At 48.9% G+C, this 20,593-nt stretch overlaps 6 protein-coding genes across 6 annotated transcripts; 4 read left to right on the plus strand and 2 right to left on the minus strand.

The window, feature by feature from the left end:
- Nucleotides 1-3,693: 3,693 nt before the first annotated feature.
- HD556DRAFT_1381031 (uncharacterized protein) lies at nt 3,694-4,929 on the minus strand. The gene is made up of 4 exons (XM_041303242.1): nt 4,822-4,929; nt 4,407-4,772; nt 3,863-4,305; nt 3,694-3,808 (listed from the first exon to the last, which is right to left on the minus strand). Exons 2-3 carry the CDS (start codon nt 4,498-4,500, stop codon nt 4,181-4,183), a joined length of 219 nt encoding a protein of 72 aa, XP_041158807.1. The 5' UTR covers nt 4,501-4,772; nt 4,822-4,929; the 3' UTR covers nt 3,694-3,808; nt 3,863-4,180.
- A 230-nt stretch (nt 4,930-5,159) lies between these two features.
- Nucleotides 5,160-7,536, plus strand: HD556DRAFT_570792 (uncharacterized protein). The gene is made up of 3 exons (XM_041310982.1): nt 5,160-5,217; nt 5,270-5,759; nt 5,816-7,536. The coding sequence occupies exons 2-3, from the start codon at nt 5,406-5,408 to the stop codon at nt 7,070-7,072; spliced, it is 1,611 nt and encodes a 536-aa protein (XP_041158808.1). The 5' UTR covers nt 5,160-5,217; nt 5,270-5,405; the 3' UTR covers nt 7,073-7,536.
- A 742-nt stretch (nt 7,537-8,278) lies between these two features.
- On the minus strand, nt 8,279-12,076 carry HD556DRAFT_1444651 (uncharacterized protein; the record flags this gene model as incomplete). The annotated part of the gene is made up of 15 exons (XM_041306819.1): nt 8,279-8,479; nt 8,534-8,657; nt 8,747-8,967; nt 9,022-9,271; nt 9,331-9,892; nt 9,950-9,961; nt 10,019-10,172; nt 10,388-10,466; nt 10,525-10,565; nt 10,629-10,715; nt 10,786-11,045; nt 11,096-11,106; nt 11,171-11,303; nt 11,363-11,512; nt 11,563-12,076. The coding sequence occupies 15 exons, from the start codon at nt 12,074-12,076 to the stop codon at nt 8,279-8,281; spliced, it is 2,799 nt and encodes a 932-aa protein (XP_041158809.1).
- A 746-nt stretch (nt 12,077-12,822) lies between these two features.
- On the plus strand, nt 12,823-15,155 carry HD556DRAFT_1444652 (amino acid/polyamine transporter I; the record flags this gene model as incomplete). Its single annotated transcript, XM_041306820.1, has 15 exons — nt 12,823-12,942; nt 12,996-13,042; nt 13,109-13,163; nt 13,225-13,305; nt 13,356-13,422; nt 13,472-13,504; nt 13,557-13,650; nt 13,701-13,802; nt 13,853-13,944; nt 13,992-14,054; nt 14,108-14,178; nt 14,225-14,261; nt 14,312-14,459; nt 14,508-14,820; nt 14,868-15,155. 15 exons carry the CDS (start codon nt 12,823-12,825, stop codon nt 15,153-15,155), a joined length of 1,611 nt encoding a protein of 536 aa, XP_041158810.1.
- A 926-nt stretch (nt 15,156-16,081) lies between these two features.
- Nucleotides 16,082-18,426, plus strand: HD556DRAFT_1239701 (amino acid/polyamine transporter I; the record flags this gene model as incomplete). The annotated part of the gene is made up of 14 exons (XM_041298063.1): nt 16,082-16,201; nt 16,255-16,301; nt 16,364-16,418; nt 16,481-16,561; nt 16,612-16,711; nt 16,813-16,906; nt 16,957-17,058; nt 17,109-17,200; nt 17,248-17,310; nt 17,364-17,434; nt 17,481-17,517; nt 17,572-17,719; nt 17,767-18,079; nt 18,127-18,426. 14 exons carry the CDS (start codon nt 16,082-16,084, stop codon nt 18,424-18,426), a joined length of 1,623 nt encoding a protein of 540 aa, XP_041158811.1.
- Nucleotides 18,427-19,130: 704 nt separating this feature from the next.
- Nucleotides 19,131-20,391, plus strand: HD556DRAFT_571088 (uncharacterized protein). The gene is made up of 8 exons (XM_041310983.1): nt 19,131-19,197; nt 19,256-19,309; nt 19,377-19,446; nt 19,501-19,551; nt 19,613-19,803; nt 19,856-19,947; nt 19,997-20,182; nt 20,232-20,391. Coding segments are annotated over exons 2-8 (681 nt in total). The 5' UTR covers nt 19,131-19,197; nt 19,256-19,307; the 3' UTR covers nt 20,321-20,391.
- Nucleotides 20,392-20,593: the final 202 nt, after the last annotated feature.

Consider the following 20,593-nt stretch of genomic DNA (forward strand, 5'->3'; position numbering starts at 1 on the left):
CTTCCGGATTCTCCTCACTTCCCGTTCCCTCCAAGACATTCAGAACACTCTGCATGCTGTACCACATGTTCGCCATATTTCGCTGGATGACATCTCGTCTGCGTCCACAGCACTCGACATCGAACTTTATATCTCCCACAAGCTAGAAGATCTGCGTGACATTTTCAACGATGGCCACTTCAAGGCGCTGGCTCTGAAATCTGATGGCCTGTTTGAATGGGCTCGTCTCGCCTGTGAGTACATCAAGAGCACGAACATCGTGAGCCCAGGCCCGATGCACAATTTCAATGAAATTTCCGAAACATCTGCCACAGGCGTACATCTTCTGGATGAGATGTACCAACTGCTCTTGGCAGGGATCATGCCAAAGCACAGGCATAAGCAGGCGATTCCTATCTTTCGGTCTGTGATGGGTCAAATTCTTGCATCGTCGGAACCACTTCCCATCAATGCGTTGAACACGATGCGGCAGTGTTTTCCATGTGACCGCTACGATGTAAAGTTTGTCATGGCGCATCTTGGCTCGCTTGTCTCCGGCACCTCAGATTCTGATATTCCCATACGTCCCCTTCACGCATCATTCTACGACTTCCTCACGGACGAATCGCGGAGCCATGACTTCTTTGTTGATGCATCAGCTGCGCATAGAGATCTTGCCTTGGCCTCGCTTCGGGTCATGGACTCGGAGCGCGGGCTTCGGTTCAACATCTGCTCCTTAGAGAATTCATACTTGCCCAACTCTTCCGTCCCTGATTTGGAGGAACGAGTGAAAGAATCCATTCCGGCTGAGCTATCATACTCATGTCGGTTTTGGGGGACTCATGTCGGCTGTACGTCCTTCGAATCACTGCTCGCTAAGGAAGTCGAGGGTTTCTTCGATGGAGAGCGCCTTCTTTGGTGGCTGGAAGCACTGGCTCTGATGAGAAGCCTCGGTGGCTCGGCAGCGACCCTCTCATCTACTGCAGATTGGTTTTCGGTGCGTAACTCAAGGTCATTCTTTTCCCAACAAATTCTTACGAGTAGTGGGATGGTCGTAGGGTCATGCCGAGTTTACGCATGTCAGTGACGCTATCAAGGATACCCTGCGTTTCGTCCGCACTTTTGCACCCACCATTATTCACAGCACTCCCCATTTATACCTGTCCGCTGTACCATTCGCTCCAACGCAGTCGAGAATATTTCGCAAGTTCGCCGCAAAGTTTCCTCACACCCCCCGCATTGTCGCTGGTCATGTCGAAAATTGGCCTTCGATGGAAAAGATAATCTACACGAATGCCGGAGTTTCGTCGGTTGCGATGTCATCAGACAGAAAACGCATTGCATCTGGTTTATTCGATGGAACGATCCAGGTGTGGGATACGGAGACTGGCGAGGCATTGTGTGCCCCTCTTCAAGGCCACACTGACACTGTTGCATCTGTCACATTCTCATCGGATGGACATCTCATCGTTTCAGGTTCATGGGACAACACAGTCCGGGTGTGGGATGTAGCAACCGGCAAGGCATTGGGTACCCTCCAAGGGCACACCGACTCGGTTTTTTCCGTCGCAATCTTGCTGGATGGAGATCGCATAGTATCGGGCTCAGCTGACGAGACGATCAGAGTGTGGGATATGGAGACTAGCGAAGCAGTGGGCACCCCTCTCCAAGGACACACCGACTACGTTCGCTCTGTTGCGATCTCGGGAAATGGGCACCTTATCGTGTCTGGTTCAGATGACAAGACGATCCGGGTGTGGGATATGAAGACTGGCCAGGGAGTAGGTACTCCTCTCCAAGGTCACACCACCTGTGTTTTTTCAGTTGCAATCTCACCGGATGGGAAATGCATCGTGTCTGGTTCAGAAGACACCACGATTCGGGTGTGGGATATGGAGACTGGCAAGGCATTGGGTGCCCCTCTCCTAGGGCACACAGACCTTGTTTGGTCTGTTGTATTCTTGCCGAATGAAAATTGGATCGTGTCTGGTTCAGCCGACCAAACAATCCGAGTGTGGGATGCAAAGACTGGCGTAGCATTAGGATCCCCTCTTCAAGGCCACACCAGCTGGGTTCGATCTGTCACAGTCTCGTCGGATGGAAGTCGCATAGTCTCTGGTTCATACGACAAGACAATTCGGGTGTGGGATGCCGACACTACTACGGGTAGGCAATGTCATGGGTATCTAGCACCCACCGTGGGTTGTGGGTGTGGGTACCCAGGGGTATGGGTGGGGGTAGGCACTTAGGATACCCACACCCCTACCCACACCCACACGGTGGGTATGTATGTAAAAAACTTACTGATGTTGGGTTTTTATTTAGCTTATATCTCTCTCAAATGACTGCCAATTAACAAGGTGAGACTAGCAGTATATTTGTCTCCAGTACTACTACAACATTCATTAAGATATCTAAGTGTGTAGTACCAATCATTCATGTCATACCCATGGGTATACCCTCTATGGGTGTGGGTATGGGTAGCCATCCCTGGTACCCATGAATATACCCACACCCACCAGGTGGGTGTGGGTTTTTGGTGGGTGTGGGTGGGGGTATCACTGCAGATACCCATGGGTATACCCATGTCATTCCCTAACTACGGGCAAGGCAGCAGACGCTACCTTTCAAAGCCACACTGGCTCCATTAACTCCGTTGCAATCTCCCCAGATGGACATCGCATCGTGTCCGGTTCAGATGACAAGACAGTTGGAGTGTGGGATATAGAGACCGGCGAGGCATTAATTGCCCCTCTCCAAGGGCACACTGATTCTGTTGAGTCAGTTGCAATCTCGTCGGACGGGAAGTGCATTGTGTCTGGTTCAGCTGATAAGAGCATTCGGGTGTGGGATATTGGGACTGGCGAGGTTTTGGGTGCGCCTCTCGAAGGCCATACTGACACGGTCAACTCTACTGCAATCTCGCCGGATGGACATCGCATTGTGTCAGGTTTACGGGACGAAACAGTCTGGGTGTGGGATGTAGCAACCGGCAAGGCATTTGGTTCTCCTCTCAAAGGTCACACTCACCAGGTTCGGTCCGTCGCAATCTCGCTGGATGGAACTCGCATAGTATCTGGTTCAGCTGACAGGACAATCAGGGTGTGGGATATGGAGACTAGCGAGGCAGTGGGCGATTCTCTTAAAGGACATTCTGGCTGGGTTCGTTCTGTCGCAGTGTCACCGGATGCAAAATATGTTGTGTCCGGTTCAGATGATAGAACTATCCGTGTGTGGGATATTGGGACTGGCAAGACATTGGGTGCCCCTCTCAAAGGGCACACCGGCTATGTTTGCGCTGTCGCGATCTCACGAAATGGGCACCATATTGTGTCCGGTTCCTATGACAAGACACTCCGGGTATGGGACATGAAGACTGGCCAGGGAGTGGGTCCCGCTTTCCAAGGGCACACCGGACGCGTTCTGTCTGTCGCAATCTCACCCGACGGCAAGCGCATTGTATCTGGTTCAAAAGACAAGACCATCCGTGTGTGGGATGTAGAATTTCTCAACCAACCCCACCCTTCCAAAGCGCCTACGATATGCTTTTCACCTAACCCATCCTACGCTCTTCCGAGTCATTCCGCCTCCTCCTTTCTCCAGGATTCTTCAACCCCAGTCTCTGTTGTTGCGAACGAGGATGGATGGGTTGTAGGTTCTGATGGACGCCTCCTTCTCTGGATCTCACCCACTTTGCACCCGGCTGTGTATGCCCCAGGAAACACACTGGTTATACACGATCGTGCCTCGCAATTCGATTTGAGTTGTCTTGCGCATGGCACGTCTTGGCACACGTGTCGGGAACAGGAGGCTTCGCTATGATACCCTTGTATGTTGCGCACGCACTACATATCCATACGTGTCTTGACCAGGGCTTATTCAGTTCACTTCGTCGCGTACCAATCGAATTTCGCTAATACACAAGATACTCCCATTCGTAATAAAACACAGCCGTACATACGTTGTGTCTACTATCGTTGCCACTTACATGCATCACAAATCACATCCTATCTCTGGCTCTTCCTGTGATCGGGAAGACAAACGATAGATTGGCCTCCTTTTCCCTGCCTGGCAGTCGAGGGAACACTGCATCGAGGGGAAGGATGACAGTATGATACCGTTCAGTGACCCGCATCTATTTAAAATCCTGATGTTTTTATAAAAACCTGTCAGTATTACCCTTACCCAGCGTATCAACATCCTACACCACAAGCACAAAGGCCAAAATCAGAAGCAGCGCAAAACAGGCACTTACATCAATAACTAGCGTCCCTGTCATCCCATCCAAAATCCTAACAGCATCTGGCATATTGATTTTTTTTTGAACTGCAACGCGGGACGCTGCGTGATCAGATCTCGTTTCGACAAGTAAGAAAGCAGGACAGAACAAAAGAACAGGCGAAGGAAGAGAATGAAAAAATACTCACCCCCACTCAGTGATCCTCCTCCGAGCTCAACAAAGCCGAGATAGAACCTGTTATAAAGAGCGTGGGTAGAACCAAGACGCTCATAATCGTGCATCAGGCAGGAATGATGGGTGACACTAGGGGAGAGATTGCTGCGGTGGTTGGGAAGAGGTAGCTAACGCAGTGAAACGAATGATCGCGGCCAATCGAAAGTTGAACTCTATGTGATTGGAGACTCGCGCTACACTTTGGCATCGTACCATGTTTTCTCAATGCTACCACAGCGTGCGTGTTGTTAAGCCAGCTGAGAGTCGTGATACTTGAGCCAGGTGGAAGGAAGGAAAGGTGTAAGCACACTGGCTTACTAGAGCTCCCATAATGTGGCCACTGTCCGCGATATTAGTAAAACCACCATTTATGCGCGACATGCACGAACATTTAAGGATTCCCGCCGCGGAAAATGCTAGAAGTGGTAATTTGGCTGATTGGCACGGTACCAGGATGGAACTGAGCCTTTTCCCCGCAGGTACGTGTATGAAACATAGAGCCTTTTTGATTTGTCATAAAAAAATTGCGTAAGTTGCGTAAGTCACCCGAGTCTTCGCGAACTTCACTGGCAATTGAGTTGGATGATCAACTTGCGAGCCGGTCCTGTCAACCCTCTGCGACAGCCATCGCCGGCATACTTCCTGCAATCTCTTCAACCTATATAGCGGAACAAGCTGGATCTGATACTTGCGTTTCGGGCCAACATCTACCAACGCGTCATACACGCTCATTAATTTGAAGCCCTGTTACGATGGTTCTTCCCATGTGGAAGGGATAGTACGCCGTCAGCTGCCTTGTTAACCTAATCCTCCAAAGTCAGCTGAACTTCATTTTAGACATCTATCTCGTGGTCCAGGTCCATTTTCATACTCAGCAATAGGTGCAGTGCCTGTCGCGATTGATATCAATATCATTCCTCGACATCCACTCCTTCTCAACTCGACTTTATTGGCATACGCAGCCCTTAACCTTATGGTTCGAAAACTGACATTTGGGCGTGTCTTCTCGAGATCGAGGGACACCGACCGACCTCCAGCACCCCCTTATAATCCACCACCACTTTCCCCGATCAGCATCGATTTGCCTCTCTCCCAAGGCAGCAAGTTCAAGGAGGAAGCTGTTTCTGCCATTTTCACGGCTACTGCCCCTACAGAGAGTATTACAGGCTCACTCAGGCCGTATCCCGGTCCGAAGCTTCAGAAACGACCTCGCAGGGTCATCACGACTGCACCTCCTACACACCCCATGTTTTCACATAAATTCTCCCCGATATCTTCCATGGCTAGTTCAACGGCTTCATTTGAGGATTCGTCTCCACTCTCCACGGTATGTTCATGTCATTCCTAATGCTCGATTATGCCAAACGCCAGACCCCTCCTTAGACTCAACAACAACACATTCCTTCTGGCGTGACCTCATTCTGCCCAGCCACGCATCCTGCTGAGTCTTTCACAGAAGACTACCGTCTCCAGATCCCACTCCACCAAAACCCCTACCTCACCGTCCTCGAAAAGACATCTCCTGAACAATTCATGCGTTGTCTCCACCTCCTTCGAACGTCTCTCCCTACCAACCTCGATACGGTGCGTGACATCATGCCAAAGCCCAACGGATTCGTGCATACGGTGCTTGAGGCATACAATAACCATCGTGCGCTCATCCTCCGCCCGGACGACGTCTGGACCGCGATCCTCATACAGTTCAGCTTCTTCGTGAGCGCAAATGCCGAGCAACTCAGTGCGCACTTTGCGGCCCACGGTCGGGAGGAACTCATCATCATTAGCGATGGAAATCGTGACACGGCAGATTATGCACCCATGGCGCGCCAGATGTTGGGCCTTATGCACACACGTGTAGTGGATCCGATGCTGAGGGATTGGATCATGCCAGAATTTTCAACGACGACGGATGTAGACCGGACGGTGTACGCGATGTCCATGATGGCGACGATGAAAGAGTATTTTCGCTACAAGTTTGTACTACGTTGTGGGATACCGGTTGTGACCCTTCTGGGGGAGAGACATGACTGGGAAGCAATCCTTGAACGACTTGAACGACTAAAACTATACAGCATAGAAACAATAGCGTGGTATCACCTCCTGCACCCCATCATTTCTCGATTCGTAGCCGCCTTCGACGCACCATCCAGCCCCGAAAACCTCGATTTCTGGTCCAAAGTCGCGCACTACGAGGGAGGCGGGAGCGGGCCGACCTACCTCTCAGGCTGGATCACCGCATTTTGCGTATTCAATGAGCAAGGCATGTGGCAGGGTCCCCCGCTAAATGCCGAGCGCATGCGGGAAGACGCGCCAAAGAAACTCCTTCGTCCTGTAGATCCACGAGTGCTGAGTGCAGCCCAGTTTGCCTCGGTGTACACTTTCCGTGGAGCGTGGCGTCCTTTCCTGGTACTCGACGGGATGCCGTATCCAATCATCGACGATGAATGTGTGCCGTGCGGGTACGCTCATCTCGATGTGAAACTGGATGATCATGGACACTTGTTTGATACGGTGATTGTTGCTGGTGCAGTTGGCACACAGATCTGTTCGAATGATAAATCGGAGCTGTTTAAGAATGGGATGAGGGACAGTGTAAGGCCAGTGGTAGGGTATTGGTACTTTATCACCGGGGCAGGGTGATTATAGCGTGGGCTTCTGTGCTGCTCGTACTTGTTCTCTGGTTCTCAGAGCTTTCGTGATGTCTTGTTTTGGACAGTCCTGAAAACGCGCCCTCCTAGAGATGTATCTTATCTTATATGGATGTCGTTTATACTCACTTGTTACGATATAGGAGAGTGGATTACTACGCTATTCCAGGTGTTTCCCTCCCTGCGACGAGATCCCAAGTTTCTATGTACGCGCTCGACACCTGTGTGGGGAGACATTATATTAAGTGGATACTAATGCACAGATGGGCCTTGCATCTCTCGAATTCAAGTACACAGCCCGGCCCGTTTCTTTCGTTCTCATAAGACTCACTACACATTGAAGCAAGCCGGACTCAAATCAGGAAGTTCTATGTCCACGCAATCATCGACATCCCGGACCGCGAAAGGCCTCGTGTTTGATATCAAAAACGTTTTCAAGTTGCTAATCCCCATGTGGGTTCGCTCGTTGATGTAAACCAAGATCCGGGCAAGAGCCTCACATGTAAGTAAATGAAATTCGTGCTCTGCCTTTTGTACTAATCTCTGGGCCGGTATAGCAACGTGCGATCACGAGCGCTTGAAATCTACTGGTTCGTACCTTGAGCTTATCGACACCTGTCATACATGGCATAAATTGACCGGGTGGGCTATCAAGATATTCGTCACGTCGAGTATCCCATCTTTCTTACTGAAGACCTGTTCCTGGTTGAAAAGATGGTTCGGGAATCAACGAGTCCTCAAAGGATGCCCAGTTCCAGCGTGATTTTCCAGCTGAGGCTCGTTATTTTCAGTATTGCTCGCTGACGCGCCATCCTCCGGTTGAAGTGCCCCCCTATGCACTACCAGGCAAAGGGTGATAATGCAAATTTCTCCGTGACACTTTGTCATCGAATCAAGAGGGGATCCGATCCACTTTCCGCTTGACAAAGTAATAGCCATTCCAGATATCCTTCTACGCGGAAGAAGCTCCACTTTTCAATTCACAATCTCGCATAAAGAAGTTCGTATTGATGTCAGTATGAAAAGAGAACGAGTTGGACTATTGCATGATCGACGATTTTCAATTGTGAAATTCAAGACATATGTACCCGGCGTTTTCATCCTAGTTTGCAATTCTGTGATAGGTCGTACTACATGTGTACTGAACATCCGTTCCTGCAATAAAGCCCAGAGATTACGAATGAACCTCTGACGCTGCTCACACAAACAAATCTGTTCGCCCCAACGTCTCCGATATAACACCCACCACCTTGGCTTCAAACTCAAATACGTCCCCACCACGGTAAGCCACAAGGTCCTGAGGCATCTCCCTCTGTACTCCGAGCGCCTTCTCGAGGTTTGTCGTGGCGAGCGCGAGGGCCGTTGTGCGATCAATAGTACCATTGGACGTTAAGAGGAACTAGGATTATGGTCAGTAAAAATGACATGAAAAGCAGGGTTCGACTAAACGCACCCAACCGGCTTCGAAACGTGTATTCCGGGCATTGTACTCATCAATGACTCCAATGGCTACATTGACACCTGCCTTCAAAAGCGCAGTGACCAGACTCTCCTGCGTGATCGGCGGGCCAGCAAGTCTATGTGATCGTCAGGTTAACATCCTTGGTCGCAAATGAGAGAAAAAAACGAAGATAGGACTAAGAAGAAAGGGTACAAGGATACTTACATCCTCCGTTGCTCCCAAGTCGACGGAAATGGCTTGCTCTGCGTGACGATCACGCTCACGCCTGCCTTCGCAATCTCGTGCGCAAGGAGATGGGCCTCAGTTGCCCCCGCGAAGGTCATACGAAGCTCTCTCCCGGAATGAGCCTCGTACTCATCTTTGAGTCGAAGCAGCGTCGCCATTATGTCTGCGCTCTCAACATCCACAACGAGCGTGGTTTTGCCCTTGATTCTAGATATCAGTGTTGATTCGATACGAGAGAAGTACAATAAACTAACCTTTCTGACCCTCCTGAGCACCTTATCTCCACCCTCCCCAAATAACATGTTCCTAAGGGCTGCTATCTGCGTACTTACACCTACCCTTGAAGACATGCTTATGCCAACATGTAATGCGACTTCATCGACAACACTCGCATTTTCCACGTTCGCATGCGCAGCTCCAGGTGAGAATGCAGTAGATACACCCTGCAGGAAGCTCCCAGAGGGAGCAGTGATGGCCGTTGTGACGCCACCGCGATAAGCTAGCCTGCAATCCAAAAGGTCAATTCAGAAATGCAGACCCTGGATGAAAAAAAGAATACACACAGCAAATTCTGACCGCCAAACATGAGCCCGTCCTGTGCTCTCATGATCGTGTCACCCAATATGGCAGGGAGATCCCCATCGAGAGGGTTATAGACGCTTCCATCGTTTGTGCTCGGCTCAAGCCTTATCTCTACGAGCCCCAGCGGAGCACCAAAGCTCGTCAGTCCAGGTGTGATCGTGCCGCCTTCAAGGTCCACGATAGCGACAGCCCCTTGTGCAAAATCCGAACATTGACCAACACACACCACTCGGCCATCTTCTACGCCCACCGATCCCACCTTTTCAGAGATACGCGCCACCCCAGTCGAGCCCTCACCTCTCATATAAAGCCCCGAGACGTTCACGAATAACGCCCCTTTTACGCTGCGAGGTTCAAGAGGGGGAATGCCCTCATGCGTGACGGTTGCCACCTTCTCGGAATCGAAATCGGGCGTGCGTGGGGACGTGGTGGGCCCCTTGGCGACATGGCGGCCGGGATGGGAGAGCTGAGGGATACCATCGATATAGACCTGAGTGGGCGTTGCAGCAAGTGAAAGTGGGTGGGAGGACCAAATCACAACATCTAGTTCCGATTAGACAGTTAGACAGAACTTTCATATATTCAGACTGCGAGACGTACCGGCATCATATCCTGCAATTCAACCGAAACTTGAATTCTTCATTGAACTGATATAGTAGTCTCACATACCAGCTTTCAGCATCCCAATTCGATGGCCCATCCCCATGGCAGTAGCAGGAGTATACGTAACAGAGAGAAGCGCGAGTGCGGGGTCAAGGCCATAGTAGTGCGCTTGGGCAGCTTCGTGCAGGAGGTAGCGGGAGTTGACAACCGGGTGGTCAGACTGCAAGTACGAGTTAGTTGAAGCGAGATCGAAGTTTCATGGCAGAAGTGAGTGAAAACAACGATGGAGGGAAAGATCAGTAATTCATGATCATTATGTAAAATGTACATACGAGTTGCGTGGCTCCAGACATAAGTACATGCATAGAAGAGCACGTTGACGTAGCATAAATAAAGAAGGAAGTGGGGTGAAGGAGTACCCAAGGCGACATTTACCTTCATAACAACGTCGATTCCATGCTCTGCCAGCACGCGCGGTGCGAACTCCGATCCTCGATATGCCTCGCGTTTCTTCCTTCATTCAAGATCAACCGCATCAGCAGATTTACAGAAGTCAATCCATATGTACGTACCTGAAGTTGGATGCAAAGAGTGCTATGGCAGGCGTGCCACCCTAGTGGAAATGAATGCCGTTAGAGGAAGTTGTGAACGGGCACCGAGGAGAGGAAAAACTCACCCAGGTCTTCTTCAACAAGTCCGGAACAAGGTACGTTTCTCCAGCGTGATGAAACGATGCTACTGGGAACTCGAACTCGTTCGTAAGCTGTTCATGCGCATACATTAAATGCGCATATAAATTAGAAAAGAATTATTCTAAGAAAATTTGAACGCACACGGACGATTCCGTCGAGATCAACTGCCTCATAGCAGTGCACGGAAAGCCTCACACGTCCTCGGAGCACATCGACAAGGGATTCCCATTGCAGATCTTCAGGAAATGCATTTCCCGCGAGGTCGTCCCAGGAGTTAGACTCTGCTTTGGCGCAGAAATCGTCTTGAGCGTCACGCAGCTTTCGGGCACTGTCGTAGGCGGCGCGGAAGTTCCACCCGGAGTCAAGGCGCGTCATGCCATAGACACGAGAGGGGTTTTCACCTTATGGGTGAGTGAGCGAGGATAATGACGAAGCGTTTTCTGGGACATACCACATGCATGTCTGTCAGGTGTTATCAAAAGTGAGAAGGTAAATGAGAGAATATCGAGCGAGTGAGATAACAGACTTCATGTGTCGCCAGCGGGGTGTGAGAGAGTGGTCAAAGTGAGAGCCATTGAGGGTGTAGGGAGGTTCGAGGAGCATGGAAGAAGGCGAACGTTCGGCTGTAGGACGAAGCTTCATTATGAACGCTTGACCACCTAGTAGACAAGGTTTACGATCAGCAATTAGACAATGCGTTTATTGAGACAACTCTGACCGATATCATTTGCGCTCCCAGGGAGAATTTGCGCGGTTGTGACGCCTCCAGCTATGGCAAGTTCGTATGATGCGTCATGGGTGTTCAACCCGTCGATACTGCGCAACCAGGGTAAGATGGGGGCCTTGCGAGAGTTTGTGTCGCGTGCGCCTGCAAAAAATGGTATCTTATAGCTATTGTAGAGTAGCAAATGAACGCACCATTTAGCTCAGGCACGCTACCGACACCAATATGGGAATGTAAATCTACAATCCCAGGGGTCACCCACGCTCCGTGAACATCGACAACCTCCAATTTCCTATGTTTTGACTCAACCTGCCGAATCAGGGAAAGAGGAACGTCCCCGATGGCTTTGATGAGACCACGGTGGATGAGGAGGTCACCGTTGAGAACCTCGTGGCCGTCATTAGCAGCTGTCCAGATAGTCGCGTTGCGCACAAGAACGGGAGCTGTGTTCTCGGAATCTGCATAGCGGTCACTCTGGGTGCGGTCGTGGAAATTGGGTGGTGGCCCGGGTTTGGAGCGTATGTAGGCACATTTGGAGAGGATCTGGGAGCGACGGGCAAACTCCTGTGGACTGGATTGAAGAAACGCAGAAGAGATAAATGTCGAGGAATGGAAAGGGACGATGGAGACGAGTGCGACGATAAACAAGACTAGGTAAGCCCAACGTCGAACAGGAGGGCGGGTCGCCAACGGCCGTGAGCTACCCATTGCGTTAGACGGTGCCAGGCGAACTTGACTTGAGGCTTGTCCGCATCGTAATAAAATATTACGTTCGTGGGGAAGTATTGCGGTTATGAACCTATTATTAGTAGCTTCGAATGAACCGAACTTCCGTAGGGGAGCCGCGAATGACCAGAGTCAAAAGTCTGCACGGTGTCAGGCAATTGCCAATTGGTGTCTGTGTGATTATTTTCTATAAATAGTACCATTCTGTTCATCAGTTCATTGAATCACGCGCGAATGACGAGTCGATAACTGACGCACATTGATGCATCGCCGCTACCGACATCATCCACGTGATTTTGATATGTCTGTTCAATGCGGCTAAAATTTCAGAGTAGGTAAAGGCTACGGTGAGCTTCTGTTACTTGTACTGTCCCGCATGAGGCCCATGACTGCATGTCGACCTAGCCTTCTCAAGTTCTCGTTGATGTCCAGTTGTTCGACCCTGGCTGATTGACCACGCACGCGGTACGTCAGGTTCAGGCTAGTGTCCGCAGTTCTATTGTAAGCCGGGATAAATTTCAGTGATCTCTTGGTTCAATTTCCGTTTGGATCGCAGAGAGGCTCCACGGAACCACATGTATGGCATCAGGGCGTCTCGGTCGTTACAGTCACCTAATGTGGATACTGAGAGTGCTTCCTGGTGATTCCCGGTTGACTATTGATCTCTTTTATACTGCGTGGCCAATAGATCAGGCTCATTCGAAATCACCCACCTACAACGGTGCAATATGGCAGCTCCGAGCGCTTCAGCAATTTCGAAGTTGCACCCGCAACCAAGTGGAGATGAGGCGACTCTCGCCAAGCTAGGATATAAGCAGGAATTTCGCAGGGAATTCACTCCGCTAGAGGTGAGCTTAATTTCAGACTCTTCCATGTACGGGACACAAGCTAACAATTGCAGGTGGCTGGACTTGCATTCAGCTTTGTTGGAGTGGTTCCTTCTATAGTGTAAGTTGTCACTATGGCGCAAGCCAATTGAAAAAAGTGTATCATTAATGATCAAAACCCGTTCAGCTCCGTGCTCTTCTATGCAATACCAAACGGCGGGCCTTTCGCGATGGTTTGGGGTGTAAGCTGTCATCACACGTGGAAATTGCTGTTTTGTAACGTCTTATGTTTCCTCTGCGCAGTGGGCATTTGCTTGCCCCTTTATTCTGTGCACCGGGTTGGCGTTGGCAGAGCTCGCATCAGCAGCACCTACTTCTGGCGGCGTATGTCATCGACGCTGTCGCTGTTTCACATTTGACTGAACACAATCTAGCTGTACTATTGGACTTACTCTCTCGCTTCTCCACGATGCCGCAATTTTCTGTCGTGGATAGTTGGCTGTAAGTCCTGCATTTTGACGCGACATGCAGCCAGTGCTGACATCTACAGATTCGAACACTATAGAAATGATCACGGCAGTTGGTAAGAAGGGTTTCATTTTTTCAAACAGTCTCCCCCTGATCAAGCGTGCTAGCTTCCGTAAACTGGGCTTGTACAATTCAAATCGTCGCAGCAATCACCATTGCCTCCTCTGACCAGGTATATACAACTACCAACCTGCAGCTCTAGTAAGCTCGTCCTCATGCAGACATGACACTCTTTATATTGGTTGTTATAGTGGTATATACGCAGCTTTGGGTTTATCACAAGCTGTCCTCGTGAGCCTCGGTACCAAAGTTTTGGCAAGGTTGCAGAGGCTATTCACGTTGGTGAATGCATCGTAGGTGTCGTAGAGTTCGTCCATGATCATTGTTTCAAAACCTCCAATAGCCTGTGCTTCATAATCATCATCGCGCTTCCGATTGCAACGCCACCGGATTATCGAAACAGCGCAAAATTTGCGCTAGGGGATTTCACTAACTGTATGTTTCATCGTCCAATTACGCTCGTAGCTCACAATTAGTTGTAGTGGCCGGCTGGCCATCCGGATTCGCATTTATTTTGAGCTTAATGGCTCCTCTTTATACAATAGGTTAGACCATATTCTTTCGAATCATTGCTCCATGACGATCTTTAACCCACCAGGGGGTTATGATGCTAGCGTACATATGAGCGAAGAGGCCTCAAATGCCACTATGGCGATACCATGGGCAATAGTAAGTAACACCAAAAATGACTAATTGCTGTATTTATCTCAGTCAGGTCAGTTCCATTATTGTAGCAGCCTTCCTTGGTTTGGGTATGTGGAATGACATGTCACTCTGATCTTGATGACATATTCTGATCCAGGAATCAACATCTCCCTTGCATTTTGCATGGGCACTGATGTCGACAGCCTCCTCAATAGCCCTATTGGCCAGCCTATGGCACAAATCTTATTCAATTCGCTCGGGCAGCAAAAGGCCCTGGCTATATGGTGTCTCGTTATTATAGCAGAGTACGTTTTAGTGTCGTGTAGTGCATTCCCAGCCTAATCATAGAGCAGGTACATGGTGGCATCGAACTGCCTCCTGGTCGGCTCTCGCCAAATTTTCGCATTTGCTCGTGATGGAGCCCTCCCTTTTTCACGGTATTTATACCGCATCAATCGCTACACAGGAACGCCCATTAATACGGTTTGGTTCGAAATCATCTGCTCTCTGGCAATCGGTCTTTTGTCGTTCGTAAGCATCCAAGCCATCGATGCAGTATTCACAATTGCTCTCACCGCATCGTACATCGCGTACATAACGCCGATCACGAACCGCTTTGTGTTCAAGAATGATTTTAAACCCGGTCCGTTTTATCTGGGGAAACTGGTGGGTTAATCGGCGTGATGTATTCTTGACCTAACATGCCTCTGCAGAGCTTTCCGGTCTCTGTGATCGCTGTGGTATGGATGACCTTCATGATATTTGTTTTCTTCTTTCCCGCGACCCCACGAACAACGGTACAGGAGATGAACTATACAGTTGTGGTACTCGGAGGGTTCATGTTTTTGGCGATTTCCTGGTATTATCTTCCGGTGTACGGAGGCGTACACTGGTACACTGGACCCGTATCCAACACACCGGCCATCAGAGACGAAGATTCTATATCGGAGAGGAAGGATGAACATGATGCCGATATCTATGTTGAAGCGGTGGATGTATAAGTAGTGTTCATATAAGATTGTCGTGAAGTCAATGGTATACAAAAATGATACATATGTAATTCACTAGCATACAGTGTGTTCTAGAGTACGAGTTTTTTCAAAATTTGGCCTCGCTGCCTTTAGCAGGACTTTGTAAAATTGGTCATGGCAAGTTTCACTCCTTGCCACGACGAAGCTGCCTGTAAAAAGCTCGACAAACGTCTAGTTGCCTTGTTATGTAATAGACTGACAATTAAGGAATGTGTGAATTTGATGATGACATGATTTTGACGTGTCTACTGATGCGGCCAAATATAAAGTTCGAATGTTCTGCTAAAACTTCAAAGCACGCGTTCATCCCCTAACTCTCGGTGACTCTAAGCTCAGAGACATAGTACGGAACCCATTCACCATGAATCAGAGTCAGCAAAGACATATTTCACTGTCTCATCGTACTGAAACACGGCCACGACCGTCTGCGAAAGCTATGCAAGCCTGAGAAGTTCAAGTGCGCAAAAAAGTCAAGAACCAGAACGCTTATTCTGCTGACAGCAGAGGTGTGTAGAGGTTACGGTAGGCTGCTGTTACCTGTACCACGCTTGTCCCGCATAAGGCCCATGACTGGATGTCGACCTAGCCTTCTCAAGTTCTCGTTTGTTCGACCCTGGCTGATTGACCACGCACACCAGACGCAGACAGGCTGGTGTCCTCAGTTCGATTGTAAGTCGGGATAAATTTCAGTGATATCTTGGTTCAATTTTCATTTGGGTCGCAGAGAGGCCACACAGAACCACATGTATGGCATCAGGATGTCTCGGTCGTTATGGTCACCTAAGGTGGATACTGAGAGTGCTTCCTGGTGATTCGCGGTTGACTATCAATCTCTTTTATACCGCGTGGCCAATAGCTCAGGCTCATTCGAAATCGCCAACTTGCAACAGTGCAACATGGCAGCTCCGAGCGCGTCAGCGATTTCAAAGTTGCACCCGCAACCAAGTGCAGATGAGTCGACTCTCGCTAAGCTAGGATATAAGCAGGAATTTCGCAGGGAGTTCACTCCACTAGAGGTGTGCTTGATTTCAGACTCTTCCATATACGCGACACAAGCTGACAATTGCAGGTGGCTGGACTTGCATTCAGCTTTGTTGGAGTGGTTCCTTCTATAGCGTGAGCTGTCACTATGGCGCAAGCCAATCGAAATTGTATATTAATGACGAAAAATTGTTCAGCTCCGTGCTCTTCTATGCAATACCAAACGGTGGGCCTGTCGCGATGGTTTGGGGTGTAAGCTTTCATCACACGTGAGGATTCCTGTTTCGTAAATATCTCACGTTTCCTCTGCGCAGTGGGTATTTGCTTGCCCCTTTATTATGTGCACCGGGTTGGCGTTGGCAGAACTCGCATCAGCAGCACCTACTTCTGGCGGCGTATGTCATCGACGCTGTCGCTTTTTCACACTTGACTGAATACAATCTAGCTATACTATTGGACTTACTCTCTCGCTTCTCCACGATGCCGCAATTTTCTGTCTTGGATAGTTGGCTGTAAGTCCTGCATTTTGACGCGACATGCAGCCAGTGCTGACATCTGCAGATTCGAATACCATAGAGATGATTACGGGAGTTGGTAAGAAGGGTCTCATTTTCTCAAACAGTCTCCCCCTGATCACGCGTGCTAGCTTCCGTAAACTGGGCCTGTGCAATCCAAATCACTGCAGCAATCAGTATTGCCTCCTCTGACCAGACATATACGACTACCAACCAGCAGCTCTAGTAAGCTCATTCTCATGCAGACACGACACTCTTCATATTGGTTGTTATAGTGGTATATATGCAGCTTTGGGTTTATCACAAGCTGTCCTCGTAAGCTTCGGTACCAAAGTTTTGGCAAGGTTGCAGAGGCTATTCACGTCGGTGAATGCATGGTAGGTGTCGTAGAGTTCGTCCACGATCATTGTTTCAAATCCTCCAATAGCCTTTGCTTCATAATCATCATCGCTCTTCCAATCGCAACGCCACCGGATTATCGAAACAGCGCAAATTTTGCGCTAGGGGATTTCACTAACCGTATGTTTCATCGTCAAATTACGCTCGTAGCTCACAGTTATTTGTAGTGGCCGGCTGGCCATCCGGATTCGCATTTATTTTGAGCTTAATGGCTCCTCTTTATACCATAGGTTAGACCATATTCTCTCGAATCATTGTTCCATGACCATCATTAACCCACCAGGGGGTTATGATGCTAGCGTTCACATGAGCGAGGAGGCCTCAAATGCCGCTATGGCTATCCCATGGGCAATAGTAAGTGACACTAGAAATGATCGATTTTTGTATTTATTCCAGTCAGGTCGGTTCTATTGCCGTATCAGCTGTCCTTGGTTGCGGTATGTAAAATGAATGACATGCCATTCTGATCTTGATGACATATTCTAATTTAGGAGTCAACATCTCCCTTGCTTTTTGCATGGGCACTGATGTCGGCAGCATCTTCAATAGCCCTATTGGCCAGCCTATGGCACAAATCCTATTCAATTCGCTCGGGCAGCAAAAGGCCCTGGCTCTATGGTGTCTCGTTATTATAGCGGAGTACGTTTAGTGCCGTGTAGCATATTCCCAGCCTAATCATAGAGCAGGTACATGGTGGCATCGAACTGCCTCCTGGTCGGCTCTCGCCAAACGTTTGCATTTGCTCGTGATGGAGCCCTGCCTTTTTCACGGTATTTGTACCGGATCAATCGCTACACAGGAACACCCGTCAACACAGTTTGGTTCGAAATCATCTGCTCTCTGGCAATCGGACTTTTGTCGTTCGTAAGCACCCAAGCCATCGATGCGGTATTCACGATTGCTATCACCGCGTCGTATATCGCCTACATAACGCCGATCACGAACCGCTTTGTGTTCCAGAATGATTTTAAACCCGGTCCGTTTTATCTTGGGAAACTGGTGGGTTAATCGGCGCAATGTATTCTTGAACTAACATGCCTCTGCAGAGCTTTCCGGTCTCTGTGATCGCTGTGGTGTGGATGAGTTTCATGATATTTGTTTTCTTCTTTCCCGCGACCCCGCAAACAACGGCCCAGGAGATGAACTATACAGTCGTGGTACTTGGAGGGTTTATGTTTCTAGCGATTTCCTGGTATTATCTTCCGGTGTACGGAGGCGTACATTGGTACACTGGACCCATATCCAACTATACGCCGGCCATCAGAGGTGAAAACAAAGACGAAGATTCTATATCGGAGAGGAAGGAACATGATGCCGATATCTATGTTTCAGCGCTGGATGTATAAGAAGTGTTCGTATAATACTGTTGTGAAGTCAACGGTATACAAAAATGATACATATGTATTCTACAGCATACAGTGTTGTATACAAACCTAGAGTACGAATTTTTCAAAATTCGGCCTCGCTGCCTTTACCAGGGGTCTTTGGAAAATTGGTCATGGCGGCCGCCATTACGAACAAACACCGAGCTCGCCTCATGCACCTCTAAAGTCATGTGCATGCATTAGGCACATGCGAACATGCGCTCAGGGAGTCGCGTCCCAGAGCTACTACTCGGTTTTCTCCCGTCATCATTCCTCCTTACCCGTTCTCACATTGACTCTCATCGCTTTGAAGGAAATGTCGGAGAATACCCCTACCACAGTCGCTTCCTCTGTTTCTCTCCATATCTCCAGTAAGGATTTCCTACTTGCCATATATTTCACCCTTTAACATTTTTCTTCCCAGGTATTGTCATCCGCCTTGATGATACTTCGAGCAAGAAAATCGATTTTGCCGAGTTGAAGTTTGATTCGCGTCGACAGGAGATCCACCACAGTCACTCGGAACAAGACAAACACCTCAACGCAAAGTTTGATCCCGCCATGTGAGCTCCTCCCATACTGGGAGAAACTCGTTCAGAACATTGTAAGACAGTGTGGTGATCACTGAGCGGGTTTCCTTGTTTGTACACTGTTACCTTACTATAGGCATGTTGCCGCGGAAGACCACGAAGAAGTTTTCATTAAACAGAAAGGACATCTTGTCTAATGCAGAGGATCACAACGGCAGACAAGGTGAACCAATTCGCCTCCAGCTGTGTCGCATCAAACTCATAGCTTTATGTGATACTAGAGTATAGGATGACTGAGGGGACGATGACTGTTGTCATCACAATATCGTCAGTATGTTAGTCTCTTATCTCAGAAGCAAACTGAGCATCCTTGTCCATATTGATTGTGATTGTTGACACCAGGCAGCTGCAGTCGACTAGCAGCGATATTCTAAAGGTTTGCCCGAGATTCCGGCTACTGGTAATAGGGAATGTCCGTCTCTGACATTGTCCTCAAGTGTAGACGACTCACGCATCCACTTCGTAGACCGGAGTCGGAAAGTCATCACTGATCCAGGAGGCATTCAAAATACTTGTAGTTGAGTCCGTGAAATGCTGTCACGTGGGGACCGTTGCTGACGTTCACATGTCCTTTACAGCATGTTTCTGAACACGAACGTGGTGACGCGGATATCGAAAGCGAATTCATTGCGGCAGAAAATGAACTATTTGTCCTCCATGATAGTCAGGGGTTTGAAGCTGGCGATAGCAAGACTTTCAAGACTGCAAGAGACTTCATTGACCGCCGACGCAAGGAGCCCAAATTACAGGACAAAATCCACGCGGTCTGGTACGGTCTTCTGGCTTCCGCTGCCGCTCTGACATACTGATACTGCTTGAAGGCTCTGCCTTTCGATACCTCATGCCGATGGACGCTTGCTTGAGAGCGGAGCAGAGGAATTTCTCAAATTGAGGAAGGAGATACTAGGCGATAGTGTGCAATGTTTGCATTTCGTTTCTCATGACTCATATTTTAAGTCTAGTTCCGATCATTGCTGTCTTCACCAAGCATGACGTTTTTGTCAACAAATTGGAGCTCGAAGCTGTTGATTCCGACCAATATGATGAAGTCGCGCTCGAAGAGCTTAAAGTTAACACATTGGATAAATTGTGTATTCAGCCGCTTAAGGAAGTAGCTGGGAGCGACATCCTGCACGCAACTGTTTCAAGTAAAGGGGTCTAAATTCTCTAGTCCCCGATGCTGACATACTATTATAGCGAACGAAGAGTACGAGAGCACGATAAGACAACTGGTCGATCTTACAACCACGAACGTTGAAAAATATGTCGCCAAGAAGCAGCATTAGCAATGATGGTGGCCCAGCGAGTAGATATCAGTCTTAATGTTAAGGCATCAATTGCGTATGCACGATGACTGTTATTTTGGTAAAGCCTCGATTTCACATTTTTGCTTTTCGCAGCGTCAGCGAGAAAAGTTAGTCTTGCCAGAATCTCCCTCTATGGATGCTCAAAGATATAACTTCTCAGCTTCCAGCAGCCACACTACTTCAGGAAAGCGACAGGCGAAGCATACAACAGGAAACTCGGCCTAGCTCCCCGTCATTATCATGCCTTGACGT

This window comes from Suillus plorans (genome assembly GCF_016647745.1).
Source record: "Suillus plorans strain S12 chromosome Unknown HD556scaffold_38, whole genome shotgun sequence".
NCBI lineage: Eukaryota > Fungi > Basidiomycota > Agaricomycetes > Boletales > Suillaceae > Suillus > Suillus plorans.

Excerpts from the sequence above, each read along its gene's own strand:
- HD556DRAFT_1381031 (XM_041303242.1), bottom strand. The coding sequence starts at position 4,500 with ATGCACGATTATGAGCGTCTTGGTTCTACCCACGCTCTTTATAACAGG. Across the intron at positions 4,306-4,406 it reads AGGAGGATCACTGAGTGGGG|TTCAAAAAAAAATCAATATG; the intron begins GTGAGTATTTTT and ends CCCGCGTTGCAG.
- HD556DRAFT_570792 (XM_041310982.1), top strand. The coding sequence starts at position 5,406 with ATGGTTCGAAAACTGACATTTGGGCGTGTCTTCTCGAGATCGAGGGAC. Across the intron at positions 5,760-5,815 it reads ATTCGTCTCCACTCTCCACG|ACTCAACAACAACACATTCC; the intron begins GTATGTTCATGT and ends ACCCCTCCTTAG.
- HD556DRAFT_571088 (XM_041310983.1), top strand. Across the intron at positions 19,552-19,612 it reads AGGCATTCAAAATACTTGTA|CATGTTTCTGAACACGAACG; the intron begins GTTGAGTCCGTG and ends TGTCCTTTACAG. Across the intron at positions 19,804-19,855 it reads GACAAAATCCACGCGGTCTG|GCTCTGCCTTTCGATACCTC; the intron begins GTACGGTCTTCT and ends TACTGCTTGAAG.